Source organism: Trichosurus vulpecula, chromosome 5, assembly GCF_011100635.1.
Source record: "Trichosurus vulpecula isolate mTriVul1 chromosome 5, mTriVul1.pri, whole genome shotgun sequence".
In the NCBI taxonomy this organism is placed as follows: Eukaryota; Metazoa; Chordata; class Mammalia; order Diprotodontia; family Phalangeridae; genus Trichosurus; species Trichosurus vulpecula.
In genome coordinates, this window is record NC_050577.1 from 37,238,904 (window position 1) to 37,255,778 (window position 16,875).

Below are 16,875 nucleotides of genomic sequence, written 5' to 3' on the forward strand. Positions count from 1 at the left end.
GAAACGTATTCTTTCTTCAGTTCATGTGCTGTCTCCCTAAAGGAAGTCTTTTTTATGCTCTCTCCCTCCCCAACAGATCAAATATATATTTAGGATTGTAGGTCCAGAGTTGAAAGGGATTTAGGAGTCATGTAGTGTAACTCTCATTTTGCAGATGAAGAAACTGAGGTTAAAAAAAACCCTCTGTTAATTGATTTGCCTTGGGTCATGTAGGTCCAGTAGATGAGCCCAAATTCAAAGGCAGTTCATCATGATACTTCCTGTTAACCTATTTTATACTCCCACTAGAATGTAAGTTGCTTCAAAACAGGGACTATTTTTCATTTTGTCTTTGATTCCCAGCAACTAGCAGAGTACCCAGAATGTAATGATTAATTGAATTGAGTTGGAGTGAGGGTTGACAGATGGACAGCTCATGTGCTTTCAGGATCTGACACAATCTTAAGAGACCTTAGCCTTAGCCTGAAAGGCAGCATGGTGAAGTGGTAGGAATGCTGGAATTTAAATTTGTGGGACCTGTGTTCAAATAGTAACTCTGCCACTTTCTACTTATGTGACTTTGGGAATATCTCTTAACTTCTCTTATCTGTTACCAGAAAATTGGACTCCAAGGTCAACTAATCCATCTATCCTGTGAGCAATAAAATTAATTACTCTGATACCCCATATTAAGGATTTATGGAGGCAGAGCCAAGATGGAAGAATAAAGGCAGAAACTCACCTGAACTCTTTCTCAAATCCCTCCAAATACCTTTAAATAACAACTCTAAATGAATTCCAGAGTGGCAGAAACAATTTTCCAGCCCAAGACAACTTAGAAGGTTGGGAAGAGGGGCAACTTCTACATTAAAGGGTCGGAGGGCTGGAAATAGAATATTCCAGAGGGCAAAGGAGCTAGATTACAACCAAGAATCACCTACCCAGCAAAACTAAATATAGTCCTTCAGTGGGGAAAATGGATATTCAATGAAATAGAGGACTTTCAAGCATTCTTGATTAAAAGACCAAAGCTGAATAGGAAATTTGACTTTCAAATACAAGACTCAAGAGAATCATGAAAACATAAACAGGGAAGGGAAATCATAAGGGACTTAATAAGGTTAAACTGTTTGTATTCCTATGTGGGAAGATGATACTTGTAACTTATAACTTTCTCATTACTAGGGCAGATAGAAGGAATGTATATAGACAAAGAACACAGGTATAAGTTGAATATGAAGAGATGATATCTAAAAAAGTAAAATTAAGGGTGAGAGAGGAATGTCTTGGGAAAAAGGGAGAGGTAGAGGTAGAATGGGGTAAATTATCTCACACAAAAAAAGGCAAGAAAAAGCTTTTGCAGTGTAGGGGAAGAGAAGGAAGATAATGGGGAGTGAATGAACCACACTCATCAGAATTGGCTCAAAGAGGGAATAACATACACACTCAAATGGGTATAGAAATCTGTCTTACCCTACAGGAAAGTAGGAGGAGAAGAGGATAAGATGCGGGGGGTGGTAGAAGGGAGATCAGACTCAGGGAGGATATAGTCAGAAGCAAAGCACTTTTCAGGAGAGACAGTGAAAGGAGAGAGAGAATAGAATAAATAGGTGGGGGATAGAATGGAGGGAAATAGTTAGCAAGTTGAAGCAAGTTTCTCTGACAAAGGCCTCATTTCTCAAACATAGAGAACTGAGTCAAATTTATAAAAATAAGAGCCATTCCTGAACTGATAATTATTCAAAAGATATGAACAGTTTTCAGATGAAGTAATCAAAACTATCTATAGTCATATGAAAAACACTCTTTAATTTACTACTGGTTGGAGAAATGCAAATTAAAACAATTCTGAGGTACTACCTTGTACCTATTAGATTGGCTAATAGGACAGAAAAGGAAAATGACAAATGTTGGAGGGGATGTGGGAAAAATGTGACATTAATGCACTCTTGGTGGTATTGTGAACTGATCCAACCATCCTGGAGAGCAATTTGCAATTATGCCCAAAGGGCTATAAAACCATGCATACCCTTTGACCTAGCAGTACCACTACTAGGTCTGTATCCCAAAGGAGATAAAAAACAAAAAGGAAAAGGACCTGTGTGTACAAAAATATTTATGGCAGATCTTTTCCGGTGACAAAGAATTGGAAATTGAGGGGATGCCCATCATTTGGGGAATAGCTGAACAAATTGTGGTATGGGATTATGATGGAATACTATTGTGCTATAAGAAATGATGAGCAGGATGCTCTTGGAAAAACCTGGAAAGTCTTACATGAGCTGATGCAAAATGAAATACACTGTGTACAAAGTAATAGCAATATTGTAAGATGATCAACTGTGAATGACTTTGCTATTCTCAGCAATACAATGATCCAAGACAACTCTGAAGGACTTAGGATGAAAAATGTTATCCATCCCCATAAAAAGAACTGATGGTATCTGAATACAGATGAAAGCATACCTTTTTAACTTTATTTTTCTTGAGGGTTGGGTTGTTAGGGTTGGTTTTTTTGGGGGGGGGTCTATGTTTCCTTTTCCAACATGACTTATGGAAATGTTTTGCATGACTACACATGTATAACCTATATCTAATTGCTTGCCTTCTCAATGGGAGGAGGGTGGGAAGGGAGAAAGGAAGAGAATTTGGAAATCAGTTTTAAAGATAAATGCTAAAAAATATTTTGCATGTAACTGGGGAAAAATTAAGTTCTCTAAAATAAATATTGCCTTTCACAGAGTGAATGTTGAACTGTTCATTAATCTTATATTATAAAATAGTTCATGTCATGAGGTGAATATTCAATATAGATGTATTAGCCATTACAGAAACAATTGGATAAATCCTTGATACATATGAAGTCAAAATTCCATTTAGTGTAATATTTGTAAGAACCATAAAACACTTAAGAGATACAAGAGTAGTAAAATGGGGTTGGCCCAGTAGGGTAGAGTGGATTGCCCTTGTGGGAATGACCATTGGTTGGGGATGTTGTACCTTTTTTGGATGCTGGCCCTTTGGAAAGTCTGGTGAAGCCAAGCCATGGTACCGGTTTCCTGTCTCCCTAATTCAGGGCTTTTTACCTATACCTTAGTGCCCCAGTAGGAGGGACTCAGCCATCGGTCACACAACCTGATTGTGAGGTCTGGCAGAGAGAAAGCAGCAGAGGGGAAGAGCACTAGCCCTTGGAATTGGGTGAACCTTGGGCAAACCACTTAACTTCCCTGCACCTCAGCTGAGATGCCTCCTCTGTTGAGGGGCCTTTCCAAGCCCTGAATTCAAGATACTGTGACTCCAAACATGTATGTGTGTGGTTTGATATGGGTGTAGGTGACATGTCTAATGTCCACCTCAAAGAAAAACATTTCATAGAGTCCTTATGGGCCAGTTTTTTCATGTTGATATTAATTACCTATCTTAGGCTTTTCCTTAGGTAAGTAATTACCCCATAAGACAATGAATTTTTGAGATTGTATATATATTTGTGCTTCATATACTAGTTACTTCTCTCCTGTACTGTTAACTATAACCAAAGCAGACATTTTTACTTGAAGTAAAAAAGGATCATCCTTTTCACGATGATAAGAATCATGTAACATGATGTTTACTTGACCTTGAGACAATTCCTTAGCTATCAGACTACAGTAAATCTGGCAAATCAGCTGTTCCTGGATTAATTTCTCAGTACCTTGGTTGTTGTGAATAATTTCTGATTTGAGAGGAGATAGTAGAGGTCAGTGTAGCCAGAATGGCCTTTGTTTTCTTTGAATGACTCAGCTTACCTCATTGAGCCTCTGGACACTGTGGCTTGCTCTTCCGGGGCAGGAGGCCCAAGGAGCATTCCAGGGAAGCAGACAACTTCCTGTGTGAGGAGTCATGGGGCTGGCTGAGGGGAGGTGTTAACGGCTACACTAGGGGGAGGGGCCAAGTCAAGAACCAATCGGCCCTGGTCGTTCAGGCGGTGCTTGATGATGTCAAAAAAAAACTCTATAAGAGGGGAGAGGACAGCTTGAAGATCCTCTCTTTTCCTTTTCCGGTTGGAGCCAGCGACAGTTACAACGACAGTTACAGCGACAGTTACGGCAGTTACGTCAGTTACAGCCACAGCCACAGACACAGCTGAAGCAGGAGCTGCCAGTAGCAGAGCTAACCTACGGGAGAAAGCTGAACAAAGACTTCAGGCCATTACAGCGACAGTTACAGCGACAGTTGGAGCCAGAGGCAGTTACAGAGGCAGTTGCGACAGTTACGGCAGTTACGTCAGCCACAGCCACAGACACAGCTGAAGCAGGAGCTGCCAGTAGCAGAGCTAACCTACGGGAGAAAGCTGAACAAAGACTTCAGGCCATTACAGCGACAGTTACAGCGACAGTTGGAGCCAGAGGCAGTTACAGAGGCAGTTACGACAGTTACGTCAGTTACAGCCACAGCCACAGACACAGCTGAAGCAGGAGCTGCCAGTAGCAGAGCTGACCTACGGGAGAAAGCTGAACAAAGACTTCAGGCCAGTGGGTAATCTTATTACCATAGAGGGGGAAACATGATTTTGCTTTACGCAATCATGCTTCTCTGTAGCCTCCTGGTTACTCTTTCAAGGCGTACTTATTGGGCCTGGAAGCTTTTGATCAATATATCAAAATGGGGTTGCTGGTTCATGGGTTGGTTACTGTGGAGCCTAAATAAATGTTTTGATTCTTCTGCCTTCTACTTTGAGAGTTTCTTATATCCGGCGGTTCCGAACCTTTCAGACATGTTTATGATCCTCTTTGAGATTATAAACTCTGCCCTCCTAATACAGTCATCCTCCCACATCTTCTCACTTAATCCCATAATGCTTAACAGTGATTTCAGTATCTTTGGCACCACAGAATCTCAGGGTACCAAGTGACCTCAAAGCCTCCTGCAAGTATTCTGAGAACTGAACTTCACTGGCTAGTTCCCATTCTATTGTCATTGAACTCCTTGGGATATATGCCTAACAGTGGAATCTTTGCATCAAAGGATGCTGACATTTGAGTTATAAGTGCTGAAACAATAACTTTCCTATCTTTGCTAATTTGACCTTGGATAAAACTTCAGTGATTCGGAACATTCATATAGTTCACGTAACTTATAGTTCTTCTTTTGAGAACTTTATCCATATCCTTTAACCATTCACTGGGGAATGGATTATGATTTTATATATTTCTGTTAGTTGCTTCTATTTCTTGGATATTAAATCATTAAGAAAAATATTTTTCCCAGTTGACTGATTCCCTTTTTGTCCTAGTTTTTCATAATATGTGTGTGTGTGGGTGTGTAAAACCTTTTCAATTTCATGCATTTGAAATTTTTGGTAAGAATTCAACCCTTAGTTATAGCTATGAAAGGCAGCACCTCATCTAATTCTATTCTAGTTTTTTTTTTTTCATTGCATGATGTTTATGTTCAGTAGGATATGGCTAGGTAGTACAGTGGATCGTCTTGGATCTGGAATCAGGAAGACCTAACCTTAAATCCAGTCTCAGACATTTACTAGCTATATGACCCTAAGCAAAATCACTTAATTGCTGCCTGCCTCGGTTTCTTTATCGGCAAAATAGGAATAACAGCAGAACCTACTTTGAAGAATTGTGAAGATAAAGTACCTACCACAGTACCTGATACATTTTAGGTACTATATAAATGCTAAATATTATTCTTATTATCATTATTATTACTTAACTTACCAGAAGTGTAACTTGAGATATATCACACCCTCCTCCACCTCAGTTTTGTTGTCTGTAAAATGGGGATAATCCTACCCCAAAATGTGTTGTACAAGTCAAATAATATGTGTAAAAATGCTTTGAAAGCAATAAAAAAACCATACCAGTTGGTTATTATTATGCCTACAAAAAAAAAGTAAAAGCTGTAGGGACTATGCTGGAAGTGCATGCAGGTGGGCTGTCCCTACAGCAGGAAATTTGTAAACTTCTCTGGGGAAATTAAGTTGCACCTTTTATTTCAATCTAATTAGTTCCCTTTGTAAATCTATAGATTTTGTTTTATGCATTTAGAAATATTATTCTGAGAAAGGGTCTGTGGGCTTTACCAGACTGGGCCAAAGAGGTCCAGGACACAAAAAAAGTGAAGAACTCCTGCCCTGCCCTGTGGTACACTTCCTCGACTTCTTGGTAGAAGGTTTCTCTGGTGGTGGAACCTGGTTTGTAGGAGAGAGGTCCTCTCACCCTTTGTCTTCCTCATTAAAGTTGAACTTTTAGAATTGGATTGGAAAAATCCCACTGGAATTTCTCGAGGCCTTTCCAAGCTTATGAGTATGGTTATTTTTTTGTAACTGTGAAATGATAAAAGGTGGCTATATTTATTTGGAATGGAGCCATAGACTCTGAGCCAATGACATTTTTATCTACCTTATAAAGAATAAAAAGATACTTGCCATTATTTGCATGTTTTCCTGAAGAAAAGGTCATGTCCTTTAATGGATTATTAAGATTTTACATTAGGATCATAATTTAAGTGGTAAATCTATAAAAGTATGTGTATCTTTTCAATGTGACTTACTTGAACTTCCAAGACATTTTATAAAGTTTGACTCAGTAAGACCCATCAATAGACAGACTTGAGCCTGGAAATTTAGTTCATTGGAAAACACAGGAAATATAGGTCTAATTCCTTTATTCAAACTCAGTAAATGGTTTGGGACAATTAATTTCCAATTGTTTCCCAGTAGAGCAGATTTACTTGTATATTAATGAGGCACAGGTGTTAGGCCCCTGGTGCCTGCATGCCTGGGAGGCATATTTAGGTTGTTTATCTAGTCAGCCATAGGTACTGCAAGGTACTCAAGCTTGCCTTTAACAGTTTATACAGTGAGGCTTTTTAATTTTTTGATGTTTTTTTAAATTTGCTAGCACCTGTTAAAATTTTAAAACTGATCATGTAGAAAGAAGTAGAAGAGATTTCAATAGTAAAGAGCACTAAAAGTTAAAGAAAGTAGTCTTCTATTCTGGTTAACTGCCCATCCTGACATTAAGGGAAAGAAAGGTTCATTTAAGCTGATATGTCATGTGAAAAACCCATACAGTCAACGGTATACTTTTTGTTGCATATTTCTGGAGCTGGTATATCTTTGTCTATGGCTAAAACAGTAATACGTTTATATTAATATTCATTTTTTTGTTTATTCACTGAACTGCGGTACCAACATTTTAGAGGAAATGGAATAGCCTCCATAGACATTATGAATTTCAGTAGCTGGCATAATTATAGCGATCTACATATTCATTAAATCCAGGAAAGAAATGTGTCCAAAAAGACAGCCATGCGTTCAGAAACACCACACAACTAAATATATGCCTTTTTAAAGTTCTGTGCTTTCTCGTTGTCAAAAAGTACTTCTCTTTCCCTGAACCAACACCCCTTCTAAAAGCTGTTAAGGTTTTTAAAAATTCTTCCCCTGCCCTATTTTCTTTCATGTAGTAAAGAATGGCAAGAACTATTTGTAAACAACAATTACTTGGCAACTATACGGCTGAAGGGGATTAATGGGCAGCTGAGAAGCAGCAGGTTCCGCAGCGTTTGCTGGAAGGTAAGAAGAAAATATTTATTTACAGTTTGTGGTTGCAGTATATCAACACATTACCTGATGCACTGGGAAGATTACTGATGCAAAGAATCACCGGATTTTCCGAGAGACTTCCTCCCCAATTTTGGCCATCCATTTTGTCTTTCATAGGACATTTGCTAATAAGATTGAGACACCCTAGTCTTCAGTAGCTGGCAATGGAAAAGGCTCATTCCAAATGAACATCTTTACTTGGGTTAGCATCTCATTTGATAGTGAAAATTATATACTGACTGATACCCCTGCATTGCTTACCACTTTTTTTGCAGGAAAACTCATATTTCTAAATTGTGTATAAAGCTTTCACTTATATGTATCTATGTGTGTATATAGACACACACCTGTGTTTAAAAAGAAAGGCATTTGAATATTTTCAAACTTCAAATTGTCCATCCGGGCAAGCGCCTTTTTTTATTTTTTAATTCTGCTCAATTTTCCTCTTAAACAATAGCTGGAAAAGACTTCCAGTTTGAATGACCAGAAACACAAAGTAAGGAATTTATTCACGTCTTCTTTAGAAGAAAAGGACCATTACCACTTTGATAGTAATAATCTGTAAGATTTTTAAGTCCTTGCCTTTAAAATTCTGTTCTTTTTTTCTTCTTCCAGAGGGAGCTGATGTGATGACTGATTTCAAAAATGGTTTCTGGCTCTAGTTGTAAAGCTTTTTTAAAAATCTGTATAGTTTAAGCGTAGCAAGTTAAGTGAAAGTAAAGACAGGGAGAATCACAAGATACATTATCCAGTTTGAGATTTAATAATTTATATTTAATAATTAAAATACATTTTTCTTCTATTTGATGGAAGCAGTAAAAAGTGAGCTGTTGCCGCAGTGCTGAAGCCCATTTGGGCCCATCTCTATTTCCTGTCGTTTAACTTTTAGTAAAATCTTTCATTTGCTAAAAATAAACACAAAGCTGGATTTATCTTAATGTTAGGTTAAAATAAATTAAATCAAATTTGTCTTTTTTTTCAATACTTGTTTATTTCCAAAATTGATTGCTGGTTACAAATTGCATTTTTTTGCTAAAGAGGGAAAGATGTGTTTTTCACAATTAGCTGCTCTCCACCCTAGATTTTCTCTTTATCAGTTGCCTGTATGTTTCAAGAGAATAAAAACCATAACCAGCACTTTGACCATTTTAGCTGCTTCTTTTTTTTTTCCTTTCCAGTAAACACAGAATGTGGTTGAACCTCAGTACCATTTTCTTTTCTTGGACAAATCTGATTCATTATATATTTTTTCCTCAACACGAGTCCTGAGAAAGTGGCCCCATTTAATGATCCTACTTTTTGGTTTATTTCATAACCTCCATTTGTGTTATTTAAGTTTTTCATTTGTTAAAGTAACGTTTTTAAATATAGATTAGTAATCATTTTAAATAAGCTATTTAATTACAGTAAGAGTACTGTATTGCTTTCGTGATTTTTTTGACATTGTTTCATGTTCTTTTTCTCCTTGTGAGTAACAATTTCATTTCTTCTTCACTACAGCTTTTTCTGAATGTTCTTCCTCAAGACAAAGCTCAGTGGACAAGCCAAACTAAGGAACTGAGAGCCTGGTATAATAGCATCAAAGAAAGAGTAAGTAACATTTTAACAAATGTGCTTCAAAGAAGTCCAAGGCTCTGGTTTTGATTTCTCTTTTATTTCCCCCCCTCAGCATATTACCAACCCTCGGAAAGCTGCAGGACAGCAAGATTTGATGATCAATAATCCTCTCTCACAGGATGAAGGGGTAAAAAATTGTCTTTTAGTCATTTTTTTCTTCGGCACCTTTACTGACTTAGTAAATGTGTTTAAAATGCAAACTATCAATACTGGTTTTCAGTTTGAAGCCCTTTATTTCTATACAACTGTACCTAAGTCCCACCTACTACACAGACCTAAAAGTGTCTTAAAGCATTTCACCTAGTAATCAGTCACCTACAACATTCTGTTTGGTGGAGGGGAGGAAGAAACTCTGATGTGATAGACAAGGCCCAGGGACAGGAAGAGGGAGGAAGGAAGCAGGCCTGGTTAGGGAGGACAGTAGGGTTTGTCCTTGGCCCCTCTGTGCCTTCTTCCTGAGCTATGACACATAGATAGTGAACCTATTGTCTAGTCTATGTGAATAGTGTCAGCCAGGGCAAGGGTCTGCAGCTCCCCTAGATCATGAGTTCTTTCCTGCTGGTGTCCAAAGATGTGTCAATGGATCGATGTTGGGGTGTCTGTGAACCTGTATGGGGGAAAATGCATCTTTGTTTTCACTGACCTCTAACGGAAATTTTGCATGTCCTTCAGTTACTCATTTTTTTAATGTTGCTCTTGGAAGGGGCTTCACCATAGCCTTCACCAGATGCTAAAAGGGTCTATGACAGAAAAAAAAGTGAAGCATTCCTGCCTGCGCTAAATAATATTCTGGGAGGTAGCTTTGGCTTAGATAGCCAAGGAGTCTGGTAGATATTTCCATCTTTTGTTGCAATGCACCGTTCTTTTAAATGGCAAACTTTACATTGACCCAGCTCCGAGTGACCCATAGCACCTCCTCCCCATTCCTGCTTCCCTCTCCGAAGACTGCGGAAATGTTCTCGAACTAGCGGGGGACAAACCCGAGGATGATTTTTTTCCTCTTTCTAGATATTGACTAGAAAGATGTTTAATGTTTCTTGCAAAATCTTCCCTGTAATTCTGATGCCCTCATCTATCAAGGTCAATTTGAACCTCATGTGTTGTCCTGTGAGTCCCATTTACCCCTTCACTTGCTCCTTAGCAGTCATAGCCTTTGGAGCTTCCTTAGCAGTGACTAATGATAGTTGGATGCCTTTCTTTTTGCACTTCTCTGCTACTTACTAAGTTACTAAAGAACCTTGTTTTTACTATTAGAATTAGAGTATAAAATTAATGGAACTTTGCCAAAGTCTTTATGAAAATTAGCAAACAGTTGCAAATATATTCAGTGTGTAATTATTTCTTCATTATTTTGTTAGTAGGTCAGTAAACATTTATTAAGCACCTTCTGTGTGCCAGATACTCTGCTAAGCACTACAGTGCTGGAAATTATTTAATGACAAATATTTTTCACAATCATAATTTTCAGTAAGAATCTGTTAAATTACTAAGTCAGACTTTCAATTAAAAAGTATCACATTGAAATTGTTAGATGGGAGAACATCCAAGAAAGTCCTTCATGGAGAATGCCAATCTTGACTCTTTGGGCCATCTTGATACTCAAGTCAGGCTTCTGCTCAAATTTCTTGCTCTCCCACATGTTGTACTTGCTTCAAGTAACTCTTCTCCAGCTTCACAGACTAGTTGCAGGCCTCCAACAGAATCTCCGGGTCAAGGATTCTAACTAGCTATGGAGATGCCAACAGGTGGAGAGTAAAGGTTTTCCCTAGAAAGGGACAATGGAATTAAAATGATCCATTTCTTCACAATGTGTCATAATTTAAACCATGTTTTCAGTATACAATCCATAAGCTCCTAATATTTCTCAAAAGTGGCATAGCTTCTCCCCTAGACAGGCAGGAGGAACCACTGGCATGATTAAGACTTGTTAGCAAGCAGATAACCAGAGGGCACCCAGCTTGTTATGCAGAAGCTTTGGACCAAACCAAGAAATATTCTTAACTAATTAATAAAACTCCTTTAAGTGCTCAGCTATTCTTATAGATTAGGTAAACCACCTTTTATGCATTTTACTACTATGTGTTGGTGACAAACCGTGCTCTGTGAAGACTATACAATAATGTCAGAAGGAAAGAAAGTGTGTTGGAATAAGCATACACCTGAGACTGAAGCAGACAAGAAATTTATGATGAGTCACAAGTTCTCCATTTTCAAAGTAAAAAGGCTTGACAGAAAGATGATATAATTAATTTAACATTAATAAAAGTTATTTGAAATTATTTTTTGAAGTGGACACCAAATGAATGCTGCTATTTCAAGTGGTACATTTTTCTTCATTTCAGAGTCTTTGGAACAAATTTTTCCAGGATAAAGAGCTTCGAGCAATGATTGAACAGGATGTCAAAAGAACGTATGTATAAGAACCACTCAAAAAATTTCTTTTAAAAATTCCTATTTATATTATTTCTAAAACTATATTTTTTATTATTTGCCTTCTAACTTCTACATAATAAAAAGACCAGAATAAAGAGAATCTTACATAGGATTTGAAATGTATTAAACTGAATTAATACCTTACTTTTGTTAGTATTATTAATGCTGTAGTAAAGAATTGGTATGGTTCACTAGAAATATAGAGTTTTTAAAAATGTGAAACATTGTCTTTTAGAACAGATTTCTTCTGATTAAATTGTATTTATAATACAAAATATATTAAAATATATTAAAGTTTAGGAAGTTACAGAAATTAATTATAACATAATTAGAAGAGCTAAGCATTCCCTTTTCACATTAATGTTATATAGTCTGTTATGTTGTCATGTGCTTTTTGAACTCTTATCAACCTTTCTGACAGATGTCAGACTCTGTGAACCAAGTATCCAGGCCCTTTAAATCTCAAGTCAACACAGTGCATCCTCCCACATCTGCTTTTCTGCTTACCTAACCTCTTATTAGCCTCCTTGGCCGCTCATGCAATTAGACACAGACCTTTGCAATTCTGGCTACCTCCTAGTCACCTGTCTATTTAGAAATAGATCTCAGGGACTCTGTACAACTACCTACAATGCAGTACTAATACAATAACCTTTTAAAATATGAAATAATAAAAGATGACAGCAGAGTCACAGAGTATTTGTGGCCTGTCAAAGAGGAAGAAAGAAAAAATCACGAGTTTAAACTTATTTTCTACTTTACAAACATCATTTCCCCTGATTGACAATATGCCCTTTTAGGGTGAGAAGAACAGAGGTGATTGTTCCTGTTTACAGCTCAGGGTGAAATGGCTTGCCCCTGTTCAGACATCTCAGAAATAACAGATCAGGGTTCAATGTAAGCCTTATGATTACACATCTTACCCTCCATGCCATCTCCCAGGGTTGTCTCTCTAAAACGGAAAGAATGACTGGTTCTGCCAAGGGAACAAAACCCTAGAAGGGCTGCTGATGTGCAGGCGGAACTTTGGATTCCATTCCATCCACTAGTTTGTCCTCCTAGTTGATTTTTATGTTTAGTTGCTGCTACTCCTTCTCTAGCATCAGTCTTCCTTTGGTCACTTTCTCAACATGTTGATGCTGTTCCCACAAGTTTTGGTCTCCCCTCTTCCCCACAGAGGCTTTGTCCTCAGCTCCATCTCCGACCCCTAATCAGTAGGTTTTAGGTGCTTGTACCCAAATTAAGCACCACCTTCCACAGGAAGCTTTTCCTGTCCTTCCAACTGCCAACCCCCTCCCTCCCAAGCTAACTTATGGTTGATTGCTTGGCTGTATTTCTCTTTATTCTCTTTTCGTTTGTTCAGTATATTCTTACATGTGTACTGACTGTCTGCCATTAGGATGTAAGCCCTTTGAGACTAGCAGGAGTTTCATTCTTTGTGCTTTTCTCCTCAGCTTCTAACATGCTCCTACCAAATACACATCCCATGTTCTTCTCGGGTTATGTTCTTTCTTGGTTTCTAGAGTTTGTTGAAGTGTTCCAGGTGCTCTAAGATTCGGGATGTCAGTTAACTATGGGAGTTTCTATCTGCATACACCCAGTAGCCTCTTAATCGTTCTTTTTGTTCACAAGAAGTCAGAGATTCACTGATTCTTAACATTTCTTAAGCACCTACTAAATGCCAAACCTTGGGTATGCAAAGAAAACGAAGAAGAAGGAGAAGGAGAGAAAGAAAGACAGAAAGACAGGAAGGAAGGGAAGGAGGGAGGGAGGGAGGAACGAAGGAATGAACAGAGGAAGGAACAGAGAGTCCCTGCTCTCTAAGAGGTCATAATCTAATGGGAAAGATACAACATGCTGGGGAGACCAGGAGCTGAAGATGAGGTGGGACTTTTGGATCTCAGTTTCTTCATTTGTAAAATAGAGGGATTTGGAGTATATGATCTTTGAGGTTGCTTCCTGACCTAAAAGTCTATGATTCTAAATTTGCCCAAGGGGCAAATTTGTTGGGGTTTTTTGTTGTTGTTGTTTGTTTGGGTTTGGGTTTGTTTTAAGGTTTGATATGCTTGGAGAACTTAAGATAAAATCCATCTCCCTCTCAAATGTTATGCTTAAAATTAGATTATTAATTACCGTATTGGAAGCATTAATTAGGCTCGTATCTGTTAAAAAAAAATTTCTCTCAGCTTTTTTGGGCCATTCTTTATAAGAGGTGCATTTACTTTGGAACTTTGAACCTTGACCTATTTCTTCATACCATAGTTCTGCCCTTTGATGTGTTATATTTAGCATGCATTTCCCATCTGTCTTACTCAGTGGATAGCTACCAGGCCCCATAGTGCACAGAGCTCTGGGCCTGGAATCAGAAAGACTTGAATCCAAATTTGGCCTCAGATGCCCCCGCCCAAGTGACTTCACTTCTGTTTGCCTTAGTTTCCACAATCATAAGATAGAGTTAATAATAGCATCTACTTCCCAGGGTTATTCTGAGGATCAGATGAGTTAATATTTGTAAAGCACTTAGCATGGTGCATGGTACAGAGTGCTTACCAAATGCTTGTTTTCTTTCATCCCCTCTTCCCTTCCCTTCAGTGGTTCCTTCAGCCCAATTCTTAGCTTGTTCTGATACCATCATCTTTTTCAAACATGTAAGAGAACTAATGGGAATTTGTTTACTGTTACTGCGAATAATGAATTCTCTGAAGTGGGTACATACATGTATTTTAATTCACACTATTTGAAGTTGTAATTATGTAAAAAATATGGCCATTGTTTCTAGCCCAGTAGAAATATGCTGTGTGAATTCAAATATGGCGACTATTTCCCTGGATTTTTATTTGCACTAACCTGGACCCAGATCTCCTTGTTTTCCAAGTAGTTTAAAGTTTTGTTGCTTTATATAAAAAACAAAATTTGATTTTGTTGATTCTTCCCCTTATTCCACATGAGGTGAGAAAATTAGTTTTGAGAATTTGGTGTGCATCATCAGAGAAGACTAATATTGCTACGCCGAAGTTGGCCTTTTAATTCAGTAGGACTATCTGGGAGTCTGTGATTCCTTGCCTCACTAAATTATATTCCTTTATTCAAACCCAACTTTCTTACAGAAACAGTTACTGTGGAGCTACGTAAACAGTGGTCTTAGATGAAGAATTTTAGAAGTGCTTATCAACATACAATTCTCTAAAAACAAGTCCTTATGGACCTATGCCGCAAACTCACCAGTAACTCCCATGACATAATGGAATAGGCTAGAAATTTCCAGAATGTATTTTGGAAACATCACACAGGAAAGCAGAATCGATAAGACCCCCTTCAACCCACCTTCTTTCATTTCTGCCCAAGGCAGTATCAGTATAAATATTGGTTTTGGATAAGAAAAAGGGCTTTTTAATGAAGAAAATATCTAGCTTCTCTGTAGTTCCTGCAAGCCCAAGCAGTTGAGAACCTTGGAGGATGTACAAGCTCCTTAATGGGGATATCTCCTTGACACCTCATCCTGGGCAGTTTTTGCCCGTGTTCTCTCCTGGGTTCCATACTGAGGATCTGTGCAGCGTGCTTAAGGCTTTCCTCTTGGTCTTTTCACCTTCCTGCAGCCCCTTTGCAGCACCGGAGCTACCGTCTTTTACCTCTTCTGATCATACATTTCCTCCGTTATTTCCCTTGTGTTACTGTTGCACATAGGGCATCCTTAGAAATAGGCTGCGGCTCATGTGCACCAACCAGAGTCTTTCTGTTGCTTTTCGGATTGTCCGCAGCTTTGATTCTTAGATATTCCAGGATTCACAACCCTACAGAGTCACTAGGATAACGCGTGTGTCTGTGTTTTAAGATGGGTGGTTTGTGCTTAGAACTGGGTTGGGATTGTTGAAAGCCCAATTCATTGTATATGTGTAGCGATTGTTGCTTTTACTTTTCTGAAAAAGAGTGAGGTCATTCCCCTGTGAGATTCCTTTTTTCTCTTCTTTTGAAACCCTTCTGACTTCACCCCCATTTGCTTGTCCTTTCTCCCAGTATCTAATAATAAAGTGGTACCAGACCCAGAGTCAGGAAGACCAACTCCTTGATATAAATGTTGAGTAGCACAGTGTCAAGCACAGATAATGGGGTTATTCCACTAGACATCTGCCAATTTGACATTGAACTCTTAACAGTTACTCTTTGTATACAGCAGTTCTGCCAACTCTGAATACTTCTGAATTGTATTGTCCTCTGGTCCTTATCTCTAAGTCTTCTCTACAAGAATATTTCATTCCTCCATACAAAACTTGACTAAAATCTAGATAAGCTACATTCTTAGCATTCCTGTCATTACTACTTTAGTAATGTCTTCAAAAAAAGGAAATGAGGTGAGTCTGCCATGACCTGTTCTGGATGAAACTATGCTGGTTGTGTGGAATTGCAGCCTCCGCCTCTAGCCATAGGCCAACCAGCTCTTTCAAGAGCCAGTCCAGAAGTTTCCTGGGAAGTGAAGTCATTGTGCTCACTGGCCTATAGTTTGTAGGCTCTGGATTTTTCTCTCTTGAAAATCAGGAGTTTTCCCTTCTCTGTCCTCAAAATGCTTCTCCCCACTTCCGTGATGTTTCACACATCTTTGTCATTATCTCGGCAGCCACAGCTGCCAGCTCTTGCAAGGCATGAGGATCTGGTTTCTGTGGACCAGGTCACTAGAACTCACTGAGAGCAGCTTCACTCCCTCCTCTCTCATTACATGACTGATCTTGGATATTCATTCCCTGTTTGTTGCTTTTATTCTCTCATTTCCAGTATAAAACTTTGGTTTTTTATGGAGGAAAAAAAAAACAACAAGAATTTAGCCCCTCTGCTTTCTCTGTTGTAAGTGATCATCCTCTCCTCCATCCCTGCCAAGGTCCTGTCCTCTTTTTCCTGCTCCCAGCAGAGGAAATCATAATGATAACCCTGTTAGTTGTTCTTAGCTTCCCTTTCAGCCTCAGCTCATCCCATCTTTTGTGTTTCTGACATGATTGTTACAAGACTGTACCACAGTCACATTTTCTCTCCATTCCCTGGCCTTGTATCTTTCACCTGCACAGCCTCTCCAAGATCCCTGGCAGGTAGCTAGCTCAGCAATCAGAGCTTCCAGTTTTAGCACAAAGTTCTGCTCCAGGTGCCGGGAGTTCATCAAGAGCAGGTAGGCGTTCTCTTGTGTTATCAACTCTTTTAGACACGTGTGTGATCTTTCAAGATCCTTCTCCTAGGCAGAGAAAACAGAAGCAAACAAT

General features: G+C 38.6%; 1 protein-coding gene across 7 annotated transcripts in view; it reads left to right on the forward strand.

The window, feature by feature from the left end:
• The window catches only part of TBC1D5 (TBC1 domain family member 5), a 635,464-nt gene that overhangs the window by 383,709 nt on the left and 234,880 nt on the right, over positions 1 to 16,875 (forward strand). For all 7 annotated transcript variants that reach the window (XM_036758387.1, XM_036758382.1, XM_036758384.1 and 4 more), the window contains 4 exons: positions 7,444 to 7,552; positions 9,083 to 9,172; positions 9,252 to 9,326; positions 11,542 to 11,609. In XM_036758387.1, the coding sequence (XP_036614282.1) occupies positions 7,444 to 7,552; positions 9,083 to 9,172; positions 9,252 to 9,326; positions 11,542 to 11,609 (342 nt within the window). The remainder of the gene's footprint in view (positions 1 to 7,443; positions 7,553 to 9,082; positions 9,173 to 9,251; positions 9,327 to 11,541; positions 11,610 to 16,875) is intronic.